Below are 18369 nucleotides of genomic sequence, written 5' to 3'. Positions count from 1 at the left end.
AACTACTCTTTCAAGGGCACCTTGTTATATCCAATAGTTGATAGGCCTCGTCGTACTCAACCAATCACCAGCATTGGACATAGTTGATCACTTCCTTTCTTCACCACCAGACACCCATTTTCTGAGTTCTTTTCCAGACTTACTGACCTTCATTTCTAGTCTCCTTTGCTGAATCCTCCTTATCTCCTAACTATTCAATATCAAAATGACCTCTTATTTATCTATACTCACTTTTCTAGGTGATGGCATTCAGTCCTGTGATTTAAATACAATCTACATGGTGAACACTCCCAAATCCATAACGCTACACCAGCGTGTCCCAATAGAACTTACTGCAACGATGACAACATACTGTAATCCTGTGTTGTTCCATGTGGTAGCCACAGCCCCATGTGACTACTGAGTACTAGCGTGACTGACAAACAGAACTTAACATGTCAATTATTTAAAATCTAAACTTAAATAACAACCATGTGTGGGTGGTGGCTACCATATTGGACAGTACAGTTGTAGAGGAAACCCATTTTCTGACTTCTATATTCATATATTCAACTGCGTACATGGCATCTATACTTGAATGTTTAAAAGGTATACCCACATCCTACACTGAACTAATGATTTTCCTTCCTGTTCTTCCCAATCTCATAAAATGGCAGCCCAATACTTGTCATTGTTTAGGCCAAAATGAAACGGTGGAGGCACCGTGAGCTTCTGCCCTTTTCTTACACTCCATAGCTAATCGATCAGGAAACGGCATTATCTTTACTTTCAGCATATTCCAAATCTGACTATGTTTCACTTTATCTATTGCTACTGTTGCTGCCGTGGTCTAAGGTGTCACCATCTCTTCTGATTTCTGTGGTCACGGTACTCTAGAGATGAGGAGAAAACATAATCAACATAATCTCCAGTGGGAGAAATGAGACAGGTCCACACTTAAAAACAATACAGTGACAGCTACTGAAGGGGTTAAAAACAAAGGGCCATTAAACCTGCGAAGGAAAAACAAATGCTTTTGTGAAAACGGGGGAGGAGATCACATGACTAAAGAAGCTTTGTAGCTGTCATTTAATTGAGAAAGTATCTTGGTGGATGATTTCAGCAAAAAAGCCACAAAACAACAAAAGAGAACTTAAGTTTTCTTTGAGGATTTCTACTCCCCTTAAAAAGACAAGCCTTTATATTGAGTTTCCCATCTGCCTTCCCTCATCGCTTAAACAAAAACATGTAAAGATCCCCTGAAAAGTCAAATTCTTGAGCAAAAATTAAGAAAAGTAGGAAACAGAAAGTTACTAGCAAGAAGGCAACAAATCAATTTCATATCATCAAAGGTAATAAGTTTCCTTATCCAGCCAAAGCAAGCAGAGAAATAACTTGCACAATTTACTGTAAATGTTCCCAGGATTATGCAACTTTAAATTACTAACTCATAAAATACACAGTGGCTAGTTATTGTCGTGCTACTATTATAGTTTTATAGTCACTGGCATGTAGGACATATTTATATTTTGTTTATTGAACATATTAATGCATTCAACGAATGCAACAATGAATAAAAGACTTAACTAAAAAATCAAATGACTCAGGCCTGACTATAATGTCTATGCAGCTGTAAATTCACATACAGAGTAGTATGTGTGCTCACGTAGGTGAAAAGACAATATTTGTATAAACCAGCAGAAAGCTGACTTAAGAATTTCAGCATCAGCTCATAAAGGCCTCTTAAAGACAGTAATTATTTAAACAAATCGATGCCAAGACCACGTATGTAAAAGATGAGTATTTTCCCATTGTAACATATAATTTGTTTCTCAACGATAATTAAGGTATATCTCTGCCCTTTTCTTTACCCTGCATTGAGGAGAACAGTGAGCAAGAACAGAATACACAGCAGTAGTTTTCTCTCTTACTTTTTCCTATTTTTCCTATTTCCTTTGGAAGTAGACTGTCCTACCGGCTAATAGAAATTCTCAAAGAGACTGGACTTAAAAAAAAAAAAAAAAATCAATCCTACTCACAGGAATGGCGACATAATTTTGGGGGCCCGGGGCAAAATGAAAATCGAAGGCCCCTTGTTTTAAAAATTATGAAGAATTTCATGTTGGTGACAGCAGAGCACCTACCCAAACATAGGGTCCTTCTGAGCATGAAGTCCTATGCGACTTGGCAGGTTCCACATCCATAAGGCCAGCTCTGTCCAACCTTAAGGTGGAGGTTTTCTCCCGTTATCAGTTTTAAGACACAATTGAAAACTTGCCAAATTTCATGTGGCCCTGTGGTCTGACAATGATTTCACCCATTCTTCCTAGATGAAGACGGTAGCCTCCAATTTGGTGGGCTTGTTCATACCTACATACCTCAGTGTAACCATGACCATCACCCTGACCACAGGAAGTTGGTCCCATCGGAATCTGGGAAGCAGGAAGACCTTGGGACAATCACCACATCGCTAAGATTCTAGCTGCCTCTGTGAATGCTGAGGAACACACATCTGGGATAATACTTCATTTGAAAATAATTCCCATCATTCACAAACATTTTCAGTGACCTTGTCAGGGGCAGTCAAGAAGTTTTCTCAGCCCTGGTGGAGAACACGAGTGCCCCACAGGTCACAGGAATGCCACATCCCTCCCCCCCCCCCCCAACTTCTGTCATGACACAACATCACAACAATGCTGTTCCCAACCACCCCCCAGGCTGTTATGTCAGCCCGTATAACCTCACTGTTAAATACACACATTTGGAAAGACCGCCAGCGATTCCATCTACTTAACTGGACTTAGTCCAGAGAATTTTCCAGCCAACTGGCATTGGGTCTCTAATTTACAGCTGGCAAGCAACCTCCTTAAATGCTTCCAGGTCCTCAGTAGAACTGTTTAATGTCTACCTTTAACACACGAACCACCTGACTTCAGACACAACACTCAGCAGCTTTGACCGCAGGGTACAGAGTTATAAAATTTACAGCTTCTTAAGTTGGAAAACCACAGACAGGGGCTGGACTCTACCAACTGGCCCCTGAAGGAGAAGGATGCAGCTTCTGCTTGGAGCACACGAAGTTAAAACAAAGGGTACACTGAGGCATCTTGGGTAAACAGCCTTCTTTCTTTTGCTTCCACTTTTTTTTTTTTTTTTAATTTATTGGGGTGACAATTGTTAGTAAAATTACATAGATTTCAGGTGTACAATTCTGTATTACATCATCTATAAATCCCATTGTGTGTTCACCTTTTGCTTCCACTTTTAATTTTTTAGTGTTATAACTATAAATGCCTTCAACCAGCTTTGTATTGGTTTCATTATTGAAGGCCTTTTCTTTCTTTTTTTTTTTTTAAGAAGCTCTCCTATTCTCCCATGGAAATCAAAGAGTTATTGATAGACTTGAAAGACTGGCTTTGTATTTAATGCTAGAAAGCTTATTTCTTGTCTTCAATAATGTATCTGATTGCTTACAAAATACGAATAGCAGCACTTATTGTATGCCAGGCAAAGTATTACACGTGCATTTAAAGTTGAGAACATGAGGAAGGCATAGTGCTATTACTAGTCCAATACTAAAGATGAATAAATTAATACACCAAATCACAAAGCTAGTAAATCGAAGCACGGGGACTCGAATCTCTGATATTGTCTGACTCCAAAACTTAGCATCTTAACTCCAGTGATAGTACCTCCTAGCTATGAAACACAATGTCTAGGATTCTAATGTAAAAGTCTAAGAACGGTATCAACTGTTGAAACGATTTTATCACTGGGATTCAAAAGCATGCTGTACCATGGACATGGTGCTACTGGGTTCAAATTCGAACATTTCATTTCTTGAACATGCTACTATCTGACTTAAGCAGCCATGATTTTCAATCTCTTTGATCCCCTTTCCACTGCATTTATTTAGATGTGGTATTTAACCACTCTTTTAACAATCGAAACACGAGAAACTTTATAGACTGACCCTTCCTGATAAGTCACAAACTGCACCACACGTTGTGTGTGGATTGATGCTCTGGAAAGGGATAGTTTCGTGGTGCTAGGAGAAGATCCCTGTTTTTGTGAGTCTCTGTGATTTCTGGAAGCCCCCGTGATGTGAAAAGTCCGCCAGCTGTCTTTGCCTTCTTCTTGTTTGCTTCAAAGCCTGAAGAACACGACCGGGTACATCACTGCTATTATGTGTGAGTGAGTTGGATTTGACAAGAGACGGCAACACGGAGATGCTGATGGGGACTTGGAAACACCATCTGTTAGGCAGCTTCAAAGGTGCGGCTTGATACACTGAACCCCGACTGCAGTTCTAATTCAACTCATCAACATTCCTCAGCGTTTAGTGGAGAGAAATAAATAGTGTTCTCCCACCCATCACAGATGTGTTCGCCATGAATTAACTGAGGCCTGCGCTGCAAATGGCGAATGGTACTCTCCAGACAAACGACGTGGCACTGCCACAGCACCTCTTAATTGTCCTTGTGACTCCGAATTTTAGATCATCTGTTCTGAATTAATCCTCCGCTAATGTTTTTGCCTCTTTTGTGTTTGGCGTCTTCACTCCGTCCATGGCGCTTGGCTAATCTCCTTTCCCTTAGACTGATTTTATCTCGAGGCACATCTTTACTCATTTCAGCTCCTTTCCCTGGGGGGGATTCAGACAGCAGGGTCACAAGGAAGGAGCTGATGAGAAGGCAACGCTCCGTCCGTGGGCTCACACACTGTCATCTCATTGATCAATGTGCCCGTCCACCTGGTCTCCCACCCCTCCATCATCTCCTTTTGCCAAAGACTGGAGGAAGTTGTTTATTATAGTAATTTTCTTTAGATGTCTTTTTCTGCCTTGAAACTGGCCTGTGGTTAACCTATTTCTCACTTACTGTCATTACAAAGGCTGCTGTCTTTTTCAGCTTCAGGAATCTCCCTTGGTACACTATTAATTGGGAATGGGGTTTCAAAGAGTTAAACACCCCCTTTTGCCGCTTAACAGAGAGAGAGAGAAAAATTCTGAACATAAAGGAGAGCCTTTCATTTTTAAGAGTAAAAAAAAAAAAAAGGAATGCTGTAAAAACACAGGTGATCGCATTTCAGTCTTCGACTAGCAACCTGTGTTATCATGTCATCCCGAATCACCGTTAATCAGACAGAGATGAAGTTACTTCATAATGAAACACTCATGATGAATTTCCTCACCGACCCTCCAACTGCATGACAGTTTGATAGAGAATGTGACTCATTCATTGTTTCATATGTGAGAGAGCGACAGAAACAGAGACAGACAGGGAGAGAAACAGAGATAAATGGAGAATGAGGGGGAGAGAGAGGATGTGGAAGAAGGAGAGGGAGAATAGGAGAGAGAGGGAGAAATGAGAGAGGGAGGAAAGAGGAGAAGAGAAGGAGAGAGAGAGAGAGCATCAGCTAGCAAAGAAGCTCATCGGCAGTCACTTATAAAGAATGTCTCATCTTCAAGAGGACACCTTAGCTAAGCATGAAAAAAAGAATGTCTGTGTTTTTAATTATTACTGCCAAGGCCCTCTATTATAAACAGTCCTTTTGCACAACGCTTAAACAAAAAAGAAAGTCAGTGACCTTATATTACCTATGTCTTAATCTCAAAAGGGAAAAACAAAAATCAAGTCTTTAGCCACACTCAAAATCCCAGCATATATATGTCGACTTCAGATGCAATGATTATTTTTCAACTAAGGCACGTATAAATTTCAACTCTGATCCTCAGTTTTCACATTTCTACCACTTCAACATTTAATTCCTTACATGACACACACACACACATGCACACACACACAATTTAGCTATATGGTATGTGGAGGTAACATAGGGTTAGTTTCTCCTGGTCTTCCCAAATCCAATAAAATAAACACAATGCGGTCATCTATACATAACATCCCAAAGGCTATTGAAATATAAACTGACTTTTAAATCTCTCAGATGACTGACAAGTGCACTAGTTCAATGAGAAATTTCTTCCAATTTATTCCAGACTTAATGTTGCACGGAATGACTTGAATAAAAGAAATATATGGAAATTATCTAGTTTATAATAACTGTACATCTGTAGTGACCTCGGAACGTGTGTGATTGCCAAATCAATGCTGATTTCCTTTGGTGCTGGAGTGTTCATGTGTATGAGCAGTTTTTCCCTGGGCAACGGAGAAATACAATACAAATTAGCTCCTTTTCTCCAACTTGTTTATGTATTTAAAAACAAAGAAACAAAAAAGTTGATTGATGGACTTAAATCATGCCTAAAGAATTTAAGATCTAAGATAATCATGTAAGTCCATGGTTATCCTTATGGATTTCCTTTGGCCATAGAGGAAATCGATGGGGCCAGCACCGTTTAAGTTGATATCCACCTGTTGCAAATGTAGAGTCCAGGTTCCAAGGAGAATGAATGTTTGTAACAGAGACTGCATTTTAAAAGTGGGCAGGCACGTGACTCAGTGATAAAAGTGAAGGTCTGTTTTCCATTTAAATGGAGCTTCTCTATGAAGACATTCTATAAAGCTTTGACATATAAAAATAACCAGAAGCAGAAGACACTTTTATTTGGTGTCAGGTCATGTACTTTTTTCTTGGGGTTAACTGACAGCAGTCAATTATTCCCAGTATTGCATCACCCTGACTTGCACTAAAGAACGTTCAGAAATCAGGGAAAAGATCTGGGAAACTCACCAGCCTGGGAGGGCAAGTGGCTCCTCTCCCAGATGGAGGTGAGTCTACTGTGAAGTAACTGGTCAGCAACTTCGTAGGTGTACATGACTCACTTTGGGAAAGGCAAGCATTTTAGGGAGCATACTGATTCCTCAAATGCAATTTAGGAGATCAGATTTCAATACTTGAAATGCTATTCCCTATATTCGACTTTAAACTGTACATAGTCCTAGGACTTGTCCTAAAAGATGGTGAAATCCCGTGGTTTTTTTAAATGTGTAAAGCAGAAGTCTAGGCCTTTCAGAGAACTTCAGATTGCCACTGTGGTTTGGGACAGAGGGAAAGAAATGGGGTAAGGAGAGGCTGGCCTCTGGGCCTGTCATTGGTCAGAGAAATGCTCCTTTAATTTATTTATTGCCTCCATGTCTGATTTTTCAACTTGGAAAGGACATTCTACTTTTTAAATGAACTTTATCATTGGATATCATTTATCTGATACATATTTTTTTGAGCATCAGTGTTGGTGCAGGTACTATGCCAGCTACAGAAGTTACATACAAAGGTGAGTACAGTTCATCTTTCTGCTGCTATAGGTGCTATTCACGTGCATAAGGACAGTGCTACAGTGGAAGCCATTCGTTTAGGGAAATCATGTCCCAGATGAGAAAAGCGGGGACCAGATAGTTTAAGAGACTCATGCAAAGTGACATCAGGAGTAGCACAGAAATTAACCCATAGTGCCAACTATTTACACTGATGCTCCCTATTCTGGCCCATGTTGCTTCCAAAAAGGAATGGGATCCACGAACCCAAGCTCACTCTTTATAGTCTTTAAAGACCTGAGACGTTAATGTTTTGATGACATGATTTATGCCTCAACCACTTGTGTATCTCCAACGTCTAGTACAAGGTAGGGCATTAACGGGCATCCAACAAATTTATTTTTTTTTAAGACATCAAGAGGAAGTGAGCAGAGAAAACTTGCTTTGAAGGTAGTTACCTAAATCAGTACATACCCAGGTGGATGAAGATGGGAACTAGCTAAGGTATTGAAGGATCTGAGTAATCTATATGATGGAGATAAAAAGAGGGACATTATCCTCACAATGCCATCCTCAAGTGCTTTGGCAAACATACGCTTCTGCTCAATGTTACCTATAACAAGAACTGCGTGAATACACAGAAATTTTATGTGGCCGTGAGAAAAGGCGCTTTCTCTCACAGACTTACATTTTCTGTGGATGAACAGCATTTTTCATTTTGGTTCCCGCACTTTGATTTCAGCAGCCCACAGGATTGTAAAATACATTAACATTTTTATATTGGAGTGAACATATTTTTGGCTCAAAAAGTATTCATTTTGGTTCAATTCATAGTTGAATGGAAAGGCATATGAACTTTATTTAACTTCCTTTAAAGAATAGAGCCATGGATTACTTGGATACTGACATATAGCCCAGTTTGGGAAAAATGTAATTTATTGCTTATCAGGATTTTAACTTTATAAAATCACTGTGTTCTATCGATTTAGGAGAGGTCTGTTCATGTAATAAAAACTGACCTAAATTTGACGATGTTCTCCTGAGAGGAATAAAGTATAATTTAAATATTAAAGTCATTAACCCCAATATTTTAAAAAGATAAACTAGACATAATACTAGGTTACTGGATATGCTTTTTTTTTCCCCAGCTCCTAACATAGTTGCAAGTTTTGAATGAAACCATAACTCCTTTAAAAATACAAGTAATTTGTGTCCAATTAATCACGTAAGTTTCCCTCCAGATTGCTTTCCGACAGGTCACATTCCTAGGACATTAATTTAAGCTTTCATTGATTCTGTAAGTAGAATGAACACCTACAGTGAGATTTTGGAAAACAATAGCTAAGCAAAGGTGACCTTCCCCCACTATAGTGAAACTGTAATTTTGTATTAATAGAGATATTATTATGGTTCTTATTTCTATTTATACTGCAGCAAAACTTATTTTAAAAAATATATTATACATACCCAATTGAAACTAGGGAAGACTTTATGTTTTTATAATTTTATTTAAATCTAATATTTCCCTTACATTTTAATTGTTTCTTTTTTCAAGGAGCTGTTTTATTGCAAGGAGGTAGATTGATTAACCTGACCAGTTTATATTTAAATATAAATACAGATATATTATGCTCAGAAGGCAAATGAAGATCATGGTTATAAATGTCGTGTGCCAAGTACTCTGTAAACATTACATTAATCTTAAATTATCCTTATAATAGCCTTAATAGTTAGCTAGCATTGTTTGCACATTTTACAAATGTGGACATTAAGTGACACAGAGGTTAAGAAACTTGCCCACGGTTGTAGTCTCTGCTTTAACCATACTATGTGTACAATATCTGACCTAGAATCCAAAGTTACACGTGGTCATTTTTTAAAACTGCGTTCTACACATTTTCCTTAGTAAATGTTTAAGGCCAGTGCCTTTAATAATAATAGTAATAGTAATTAATAATAAGATTGAATTAAGCTTATGTTTTCTTTAGTTGAGAAGAGCAGTGTGTGACTGGACTGAGTGTAGGTACAAAAGACCTGGACTCCAGTTCAGCTCTGCTTGTTCCCTAGCTGTGTGAGTTAGGCAAATCTTTTCAGCTTTCTTCGTGCCTTATTGCTTATTTTTTTCTGGCAAGTCAGTGAGGTAGGTCTTCTATCCTAATTCTGTGGGTGAGAAATTAAAGCTCAGAATGTCCAATAAGAGTGCCTCAGTAAGTGGGAGCTGGTGTGACTTCTACACAACCTGAGACCAATCACTTGCCTCTGAAAGCAAACGATCAGGCCCATTTTATAAACTATAGACATGATGAGGATGAAGGAAAACGTACACACGATAAGAGTCTAGCAGTCATTGGCAGATATGTTGGCTAAAAGTTTCTCTGACTCCATAAATCCCATCAATACAAACAACATTTTTATAACCATTATTACCCATTAATTTTTCTTCGTTTCTTACCTCTATGAAAATGACAACCCACAAAAGTCAGGTGGTTTGCTATAATTAAAACTGTTGCTATGATTAAAGCAAGTGCTCTTTCTACTGTGTCATTCTGTGTGCTAGGCCAGTTGCCCAGGGTGGCGAATATCTACAATGGGCTATCCAATGACAGACACAGACAAACTGGAATCATGTAAGAAGTATTCCTACTCAGAACAGTGAAAGGTTGGCATCTAAAGGTGAAGATCAATCAATGCATTCTCTTGGAGACCCATTGGATTCCTGCCCTTTTTCTCCAAAATGGAGTTGCTCTCTTTTGCACTTTGAGATTAACCCTATTAGGAAACAAGTGAACTAGAAGGATTGGAGTGCTTCACGCTAGCTCAAATTGGGGTCATCACTATACATTTAACAAGAGGCACTGAGATGGAAAGAACAGGAGGGGCTTACCTCAAAGACCAGCGTCTCATTTGTGGGTCCTGGTGCATACAGACGTTCCGGGCGGTTGAAGGTGCGCTGGTATTCAAACACAGTCCCCGCGAAGGGGAACTCTCCAGGCCAGTCAATGCTCCAGCCTCCGGTCAGGTAATACTTTTGGTGGAGGCTTCGGACTGCGAGGTAACTGGAGGATATCTGCAGTTCCTGGATTTCAATGCTTCGGGCCCCCGCGGGAATGATGACTACTGGATAATATTCTAAGTGGAAAGAACAGCACATGTCTGTTTTCCATTGAAGGCGACTAGAAATGCTCAGAGACATGTAGTAGCCATTTTTTGCAGAGCAAGGATTTTGAATCAGCACTGACATTCACTTCTATGCGTATAAAGCAAAATAATTGTTTCATGTTCCTTCTAAGTGGTAGGAACACCAGAGCGAGAAATGCATGTGTCTTTCCCAAACATGTATGTGCAGACAAAAGACATGCTCCAAAGCCACGAAACTCAAGAATGCTTTGCATTTTTAATCTACCTAAAAGAAACTTAGAGCCATGTATTCTCAGTAGTGATATTCAGAAAACAGGGCTCAATGTTTAATTTTACTCAAGATGCTTAGATAATTGCTTCAAATATTCATCTATCGTTTGTGAGTGTGGATCGTCAAAGTTGCACTGTAAATTGTTTGTTTAAAAATGCATGTGGGGCAGATGGCAGGCTGGTCAGCATATTAAAACTGCAAAGTAGAAAGGCATTTGTCTAACCCATCCCTGAGATGTACATATTGATAAAACTCCTCACACTGAAAAAAACCACCTAGCTTCCCCAGCTCTTACAGAAGTGTCAAAAGCCATCAACTTCCACATGTCAGGTGAATCAGTAAAAGGCTCGACCACATTTAGCATGACTCCAACTTGTTCAGTGGCAAAGGATGTGTCCCACCAGTGACAGCAATGCAACAGAAGCATCTCTTACCATTTGCTTTATGTTGGTTGAGGTACAGGCCTTTATAAAACTTGCAAGTTGAATTATCACCTTTGCAAACACCACATGCATCGGAAACCGCTTTAGAGCCAAGTTCATGATCACATCCTACTGGCTGTGACAAACAGAGAAAAAGTGAGAAAAATCAAAGATCAGAGATGCCAACGGCTAAGAATAACCAAGGGGTTCACGGTTTTCTGTATTTACAGAACATCAGGAAAGAGGTTCGGCTTTATGGTTAAAAGCACAGTCTCAAGTTTGATTAGAGGTTCAAATACTTCCTCTGCCATTACTAGATGCATGGCTAGACAAGTTAGATAACTTATCTAAGGCTGAGACTCTTCATCTGTAAAACTCGAATGAAAAGTCACCATTGCTACTAATGGCAGGTGAGCTTATTGGGACCAACTCTAGCACTGAAACATAAAAATACTAGACCACACACACACACACAGACACACACACACACACACACACAGACACACACACACACAGACACACACACACACACACACACACTGTTAAAAGATCAAAGATCTCACAATCAAATTAAAGGAGAAAGTGGACAACCAAAGAGAAAGGAAAACTAACACAAAAATAGTAGTACTATTTCAAAACACATCTGTGAGCTTCTAATCATATAATGAATGTATTTAGCAAACACTGGGTAAAAGTTTACTACTTATTACATTCTTATTTAATTTTTATAACTACTATGTAAGGTAGGATATACCACCACCATTCTATATATGGGGAAATGGAATAAAAGAGAAACTGAAAAATTTGGACAAGGGTCATGCAGAAAGTGGGGAATTTGGAGATAGGCTCACATCCAATTTGAAAATGCAGCCCCTTTACCCTCATGCCACCTGCTTTTCTCCAGATAGAGAATCTCTTGCAACACATCTCACAGTGTGCACTTGATATGAGGAAACACAAACATGATCAGACATCCCAAAGCAGAAAGGTTCTCTTACTTCACAAATCCCATCAATACAAACATCATTTTTGTTTGGGGAGCAAGGAGTTCCGTCTTTCACCTTGCCGGACATTGCGAAAAAAAATTCAAAGTTCTCAGCCTTGCAGTACAGTCTACATCGATCTTCCTCTAGGAGCAAAGAGATCAAGATAGAGCCTGGTCAAGAGGAAATCATAGGAAAATGACACAAGTACCCAAAGGATGAACTACATTTATGTAGAACACTAGCATGATCACAATGGATCATGTCATGCCGTTTTAGTGGGTGTGTGTCTGTGCCTGTATATGCTGCACATGTATGTGGCTTTTAAAAATACAAATACCATTTAGCAATCCACATAAAACTGACTTAACATTAATACACATGAATTTTATTTTTCTAATCCTTAGTAATAGCCACACTACACATAATCGGTGAGTTGTGTAGCTCCCTTCCTTGGATAGTAAAAATTTGAGGCTTCATGGGTCCTATGGTCTGCCATTGACAATATATAAATGAAGGTGTGTTGAAAGTTGAAATAAAATGTTATTTATTCCACACAGAACCTATTTAAAGGATGACGATAACCTATGAACAGATTCCATAAACACTATATTTGAATTAAAGACGTAATGTGGGAACGGCCAAAGAATATCCAAGAAGACAAGACAAAGAACATAAGGGGAAATGAAAGGATGGACAGACACATGGAATTTAATAAGAAACATGGAATTATGGGAGAATACAACCAAGAGAAAATAAATCTTCAATGTCAGAACCGAAAGCATCTGCAGCTATTCTACCAAACTGTCCACTGGAACCTGTTGCACGATATTGTTCCTATGTAACTACTCCGTTCCGGATAGGATGCCTCTAGCAATGGAGCGCTTACAACGCATAAAGGGACACCTCCATTATGGACACTTGATATTTACCTACTCATTCATTCTAAAAGTTATAAATATGGGCTAAGTGCTGTTCTTTGATGTTCAAGATACAAGCATACGCAAAATCGACAAAGGCTTTATCCCTGTGGAACTTAAATTCTTGTGGGGATAAAGGTAATACACAAATGACAATATAAATTCATGTGCCGATAAGAGCTATGAAGAATAAAACAGGTTTAGGTTTCACAGAATGATATGAAGGAAGGGTATTTTGGGTAGGCTGGCAAGGAAAGTCTCTCTGAGGAGGAGATATGGCTGGGGAATTCTTAGCCCTTGAATTAATCGTGTTCACTGAAGCAATTTCAAATAAATATAAATCCCCTTCCATTCAAGAGCTCTTTGAATTTTTGGAGGTAACTAATTTCTTTTCTATAGGAAATATCTACATAGATCCCTCACTTTCCCTTAAGAACCAGATTTCAGAATTTTCTTGTCTGTCTATCTGTGTTTTGGACACTCACGACCCAGAAACAGATTGATTCTTCTGCAAGGGCTGGTCTGGTGTTGAGCAAAGTTTCACTATCATCTTCTTTAATTTGGATATACCCTTTGTTATGTTGAGGTCTCTAATTACATTAGCTCCTTCATGGTAATTGGTGACATAGGTTCATTTTGAACTTTTGCACAGGAATAGCCCTGTCTTATTTCCATGAATTGTCATTAAATTTAGCATCTTTCCATCTTACACATGTGCAGTTGGGACTCATATGCATCCTTTTTCAAGGGAGCATGGATGAGTTTTCATAAAGCCAGTGAATGAAAATAATGGAAGGGACACAACTAGAACAGTGACAGCTTTTTCTGCATAGGTAATAGAAAGCACATTAAATTTGCATATTATAATGAAAATAAATGTTTTGATGCTTAACCAAAATAAAAACAAATTAAAAAGTAAAATACAAGCCATTACTTTAAGTTATAACAATTACTAAGAACCTAGTACGGAGACATTTTTAATTCAATGGGTATGTATGTGTGTACATTTTGCAACTAGACCTTTCCATGCTTGTAATCATCTAACATGTCAGTTACCGAGTATGGTGTCTCTATGGGGCATATATGGTTTCATGAGTTTTTGGTCTGGATAATTCATACCAATTTCAATTAACATCCCTGGGAGACTTAATTGCTGAAATGTCAAAAGTAAGTTTAGAAATATAAGTACATTCCAAACACAAGAACACTTTGGCTTACAGATGTGGGAGACAAGGGGTGTCTTGTGAAAAAAAAATGTGGAAAAATAAACAAAACCTACGGAAGTGAATTAAAAAATGGGCCAGGACGGGTCTGGGAAATGAAAGATAAAAACTGAAACTCTTACACATAGGCAGCAATTTCTTCTGTGTTATTCATTCACATTACCATCCATAGAGATACATTTATTTGAAGGTTATAGAGACCAAATTACCTTCCACTTTTGTATAGGGTTTCCACTGGTAGAACCATCCACGGAAAGGTTTGCTGTTGTATTCTGCACACTGCTGAGCTCGAAAGTCCAAGCTATTTTCATTACAAGGGTTAATATTGCACAGCTGATAAATACGGCTAGAACCTGGGCAGAACTTGCCACCGTACTGAGGCCTAAAAATAAAATTAAAGAACTTAAATGCTAGTAATCAAAGCACTCACTATTAGTCACAGGCAGTAATACATAGAGGAACAATCCAGATGAGCATTGTCACAGCATATACAGTGTCTACAGACTATTATGAGAATGGAAGTACGTAGCATACAGCTTGCCACATCTCTTCTTGTATCCATGGCAGACATAACTAATCAATCTGGGATTTTATTGATTTATTTTTATTTATGTTATTATATTTTTTATTTTTTTGGCAGAGCCTGGCATGACCTCAAGATCTCTCTCAACATAGCCCTCAAGGTAGGCACCACCACTGCTCATCAACTAGAAATGGCATGTTAGATTAAACTTATTTGCCATCTCTGATCCACTTTTTACATTCTGGCAATTTTCTTAAAGATCAATGAAAGCATATTCTTGACACTTACCACCTCATGTGTTAGAACATCTATAACTACACCTCCATGCTCTTATTAATGTGTATGTGTGCTACACACACAAACACCGCCTATGTTGGCATCAAAGCTCTTCAGACGCGAATCCAACCTACTCTCCATTTCTAACAGTCATCATTCTCCTACAGTTTGCCTTGTACCTGCTGCTATTTAGAAGGTCAGGACACTAGGGAGAAAGCAGAAAGCCCCAGTTGCCGTGCTTTCCAATCCCAGCTTTGTCAGTCACTGAGCTGATATTTTGATTATTGTCTGACTCTTGTGTGTTTTACTCTAATTGATTCTAAACTCCAATGCAAAACATTCCCTTGTTCTCATCTGCACAATCACTTTTTAACTTTGCAGGTGGCCTACTCTTTTCCTGCCAAGCACGATGGGAAATGGATTGTGAGAGTCGGGAATCCCATTAGAACATAAATAATTATGATCTAATGGCAAGCTTTTTAAGATCTTGGTAGGCAGGCTGCAAAAACCAGAAAGCAAAATAAAGGAAAAAAGGAGCACAAACCACACTGAAAATTACCAATAACATCTTAGCCAGCTTACTCCAGGCACAAAGCAATTGCTTCTTTTGACTCCCACTTTTTTTGTTGTTTTCTCCAAAGGCTAAAAACCCAACGATGGATCGTCTCACACAAAAACTCAATGCAAACATGTAACATGAAAGAAGGCTCCAGATTAATAAATTTATGTGATTAAAAATCCTTGTCTCTTTAGGAAGCACAAGAATGCTATAAAACACCTCTGGATTTGCTTCAGCATATTTTATCAAATCCTCCTATAACGGCATGCTAAAATGGATTCAACAGAAACGGGAAGTGTCCCACTGCCAGTATGAGATTTTTCTGCTCTTTCAAAACATTCTGGAGTAACTACTTAAACATTCAGCAGTCATTGTGCTACAACCAATCCCCGAGGACTTCTTAAATCATTATCTAAAAAGCACTTAGAGAAACTTTTAAAGTGCCATCTGACAGCCTTACTATTCCTGGTCATCTTTACAAGCATATTTAAAACTCTCTCAGTGTAAGACTCTCTGTCTGAGATTTTACAAATAACCCTCATTTAGATTTAAATTTAACAGGAGGACCACATGTGTTACTTTTCGAACTCAGAAACGATAACATGGAAAAGACCTCAAAACTCATATAGCCGACCCCTCATTTTATAGAGGAAGGGAAAAATAGCTGATGGAGCTCACAGAAGTTGCTGAATAAAGGTCACACAACTAGAAGAGAGCAGAGCTAAATCTCTTATCTCCTTACTCTTCAGGATTCTTTTCCTACTTGGCTCTGCCCACACTTATCTGAGTTAAGCAATAGGACCTGGGCATGGGAAAGGAAGCAAGTAAGGCACCAGGGTCAGGGAGCTGGCCTTTCACCAGGCAGATCTGGATTGAAATATGTGCTGCCTCTTCCCTAAAGTTAGCTTTAGGCAATTTTATTTAACCTCCTAATCCGCAAAGTGGGCGCAATGTTGACAATTCACTGAGACAAGGTTTGTAAAGAATTTACGGCAGTCTAGAGCACAGTTAACACAAATGAATTACAACTATATAAAAATGCTTTCTACTTTGGATGCCTGGCAAGAAGTTAGACCTTCCCATCAAATCCTCAAATACAGGTAAATTTTTCTGCAGCATTGAACATGAGTGTTAGAATACATTAACAGAAAAGTCTACTACGACACCCCTTGGTATAGTAAGTTCCTTAAGATTAAAAACAAAAATATAAAGAGTCAGAAAAGAAATGTCTAGGCACATGATTTTGTCTTTACTATTAGACTATTATAGTTAGACTATTATAGACTATTATAAAGTATACCCATAATTTACTTCTGCATAATTTATCAAGTGCTTCCTATGAATGGTTATAAGGTGGACTGGCTGGTTGATGATTAGAATTACTTGGGGAAGTCTGCTAAAGACAGGCACACACTCACACTCCTGGGCCCCTCCACAGACATTCTCATTGCTAGAGGGGCGGGGGGGGTGGGGATAAGGGGAAGGTGAGAGGTTTTGAAAAATAGTCGGTAACCACAAGATGGTCATGGGGGTTTGAAAATTAATTTGGGGAACATACAGAGGGATAGTGGATGGGGGGAGGGGGGTTAACACAGTGTGAGGGATATAAATGATAAACGTCTAAGTTTTGCTTTGTCTTGTGCACCTGAAACTAATTAAAATAAATAAATAAATTTAATTAAAAAAAAAAAGACTATATTATGGGGAAGATCCAAAAATCAGTGTTTTAAAGCACAGTGGGTGATTCTGATAATCAGCTGAGTCTGGACATCACTGGTTGGAAAAAAAGCCAGAGATCTGATTCAATTATTATCATTCTGAAGCTATGACTCTAGTAGCATATTATTCTTTCTCAAATAGACTCACATTTTTGGAAAGTTCTAGAGTGCCTTAGCACATTTAATTTTCACTATTTTAATTTCATGATTTTCGTGAATAGAAATTACAGGAATTTCACTAGGATCTCTTAAGCGTAACAATTTAATAGTCAGGGAAAATGACCAGCTTGGTGACTTGGGCAAGAGTTGCTGGTGTGAATGGGGCCATCTGCCTCCCCCGGTTACCCATGTGTAAAATAACTGGATTAGACAACAGGTTGCAACTCACATATAACCTGATTATAACCTGATTGGGAGCAAACGTTTGGAGAAGGTTCCTGAGGGCTCAGTAGAAAACAGAGCTTTGATCAATTAAAAATGTCTGCCACAGACATGGGGGAAAAAAAAAAGAAGGGTCATATGTGTCTGGTATTGGCCGTGCCAGAACCAGTTAACCTTTAAACTCTCTTGAAGCTGAAAAGTTTGATAGATCCTTGAACAGCCAGGAATAATTCATTTTTTTATGCAACAAAAATATGTTCTGGGAAAACCATCATTGTGTGAAATAAAAAGCTCACACTGCTTTCACATGAAAAAATGGAAATGGTTATGCTGAGTGATGTGAACAGACTGAATGTTTAAACTGAAGGAAGAAAGAAATCAGGAACTTGAAATAGGGAGAAAAAACATCTTTCCTGCAACAAAGTGAAATAAGAACAGAGAACAACTAATTGTCTTGGGACAGCCGATCACTTACTTGTTTTTGTGACTTCCAAGTTTAATTAAAGCAAACAGTACCTTAATCTTGTTTAAAATGATAAAACTGCACCAAGTGGAACTACTTTAGTAAGTAATTCTTCTACTAGGCATCTCTGAAATTGTCATATGCTATTTCCATAAACAATGCCCTATAATAATGAGAGTTCTCAATCCCACAGATATGGGAGAGGTTTTAATTTAAATCTCAGGGGCATCGTTCCTGCACTTTACCAGCAGAGCTATTAAATTAGGTAATCTATTTCTTTCTTGGGAAAATATCGA

General features: G+C 38.6%; 1 protein-coding gene across 2 annotated transcripts in view; it reads right to left on the bottom strand.

Moving 5' to 3' along the window:
• The window catches only part of ADAMTS18 (ADAM metallopeptidase with thrombospondin type 1 motif 18), a 124733-nt gene that overhangs the window by 17987 nt on the left and 88377 nt on the right, over positions 1-18369 (bottom strand). For both annotated transcript variants that reach the window (XM_074314547.1, XM_019710943.2), the window contains 4 exons: positions 14363-14535; positions 12026-12156; positions 11040-11163; positions 10081-10325 (listed from right to left, as the gene is read on the bottom strand). In XM_074314547.1, the coding sequence (XP_074170648.1) occupies positions 10081-10325; positions 11040-11163; positions 12026-12156; positions 14363-14535 (673 nt within the window). The remainder of the gene's footprint in view (positions 1-10080; positions 10326-11039; positions 11164-12025; positions 12157-14362; positions 14536-18369) is intronic.

This window comes from Rhinolophus sinicus, linkage group LG11 (genome assembly GCF_036562045.2).
Source record: "Rhinolophus sinicus isolate RSC01 linkage group LG11, ASM3656204v1, whole genome shotgun sequence".
Taxonomy (NCBI): domain Eukaryota; kingdom Metazoa; phylum Chordata; class Mammalia; order Chiroptera; family Rhinolophidae; genus Rhinolophus; species Rhinolophus sinicus.
This window is presented reverse-complemented; position numbering and strand designations above follow the sequence as displayed.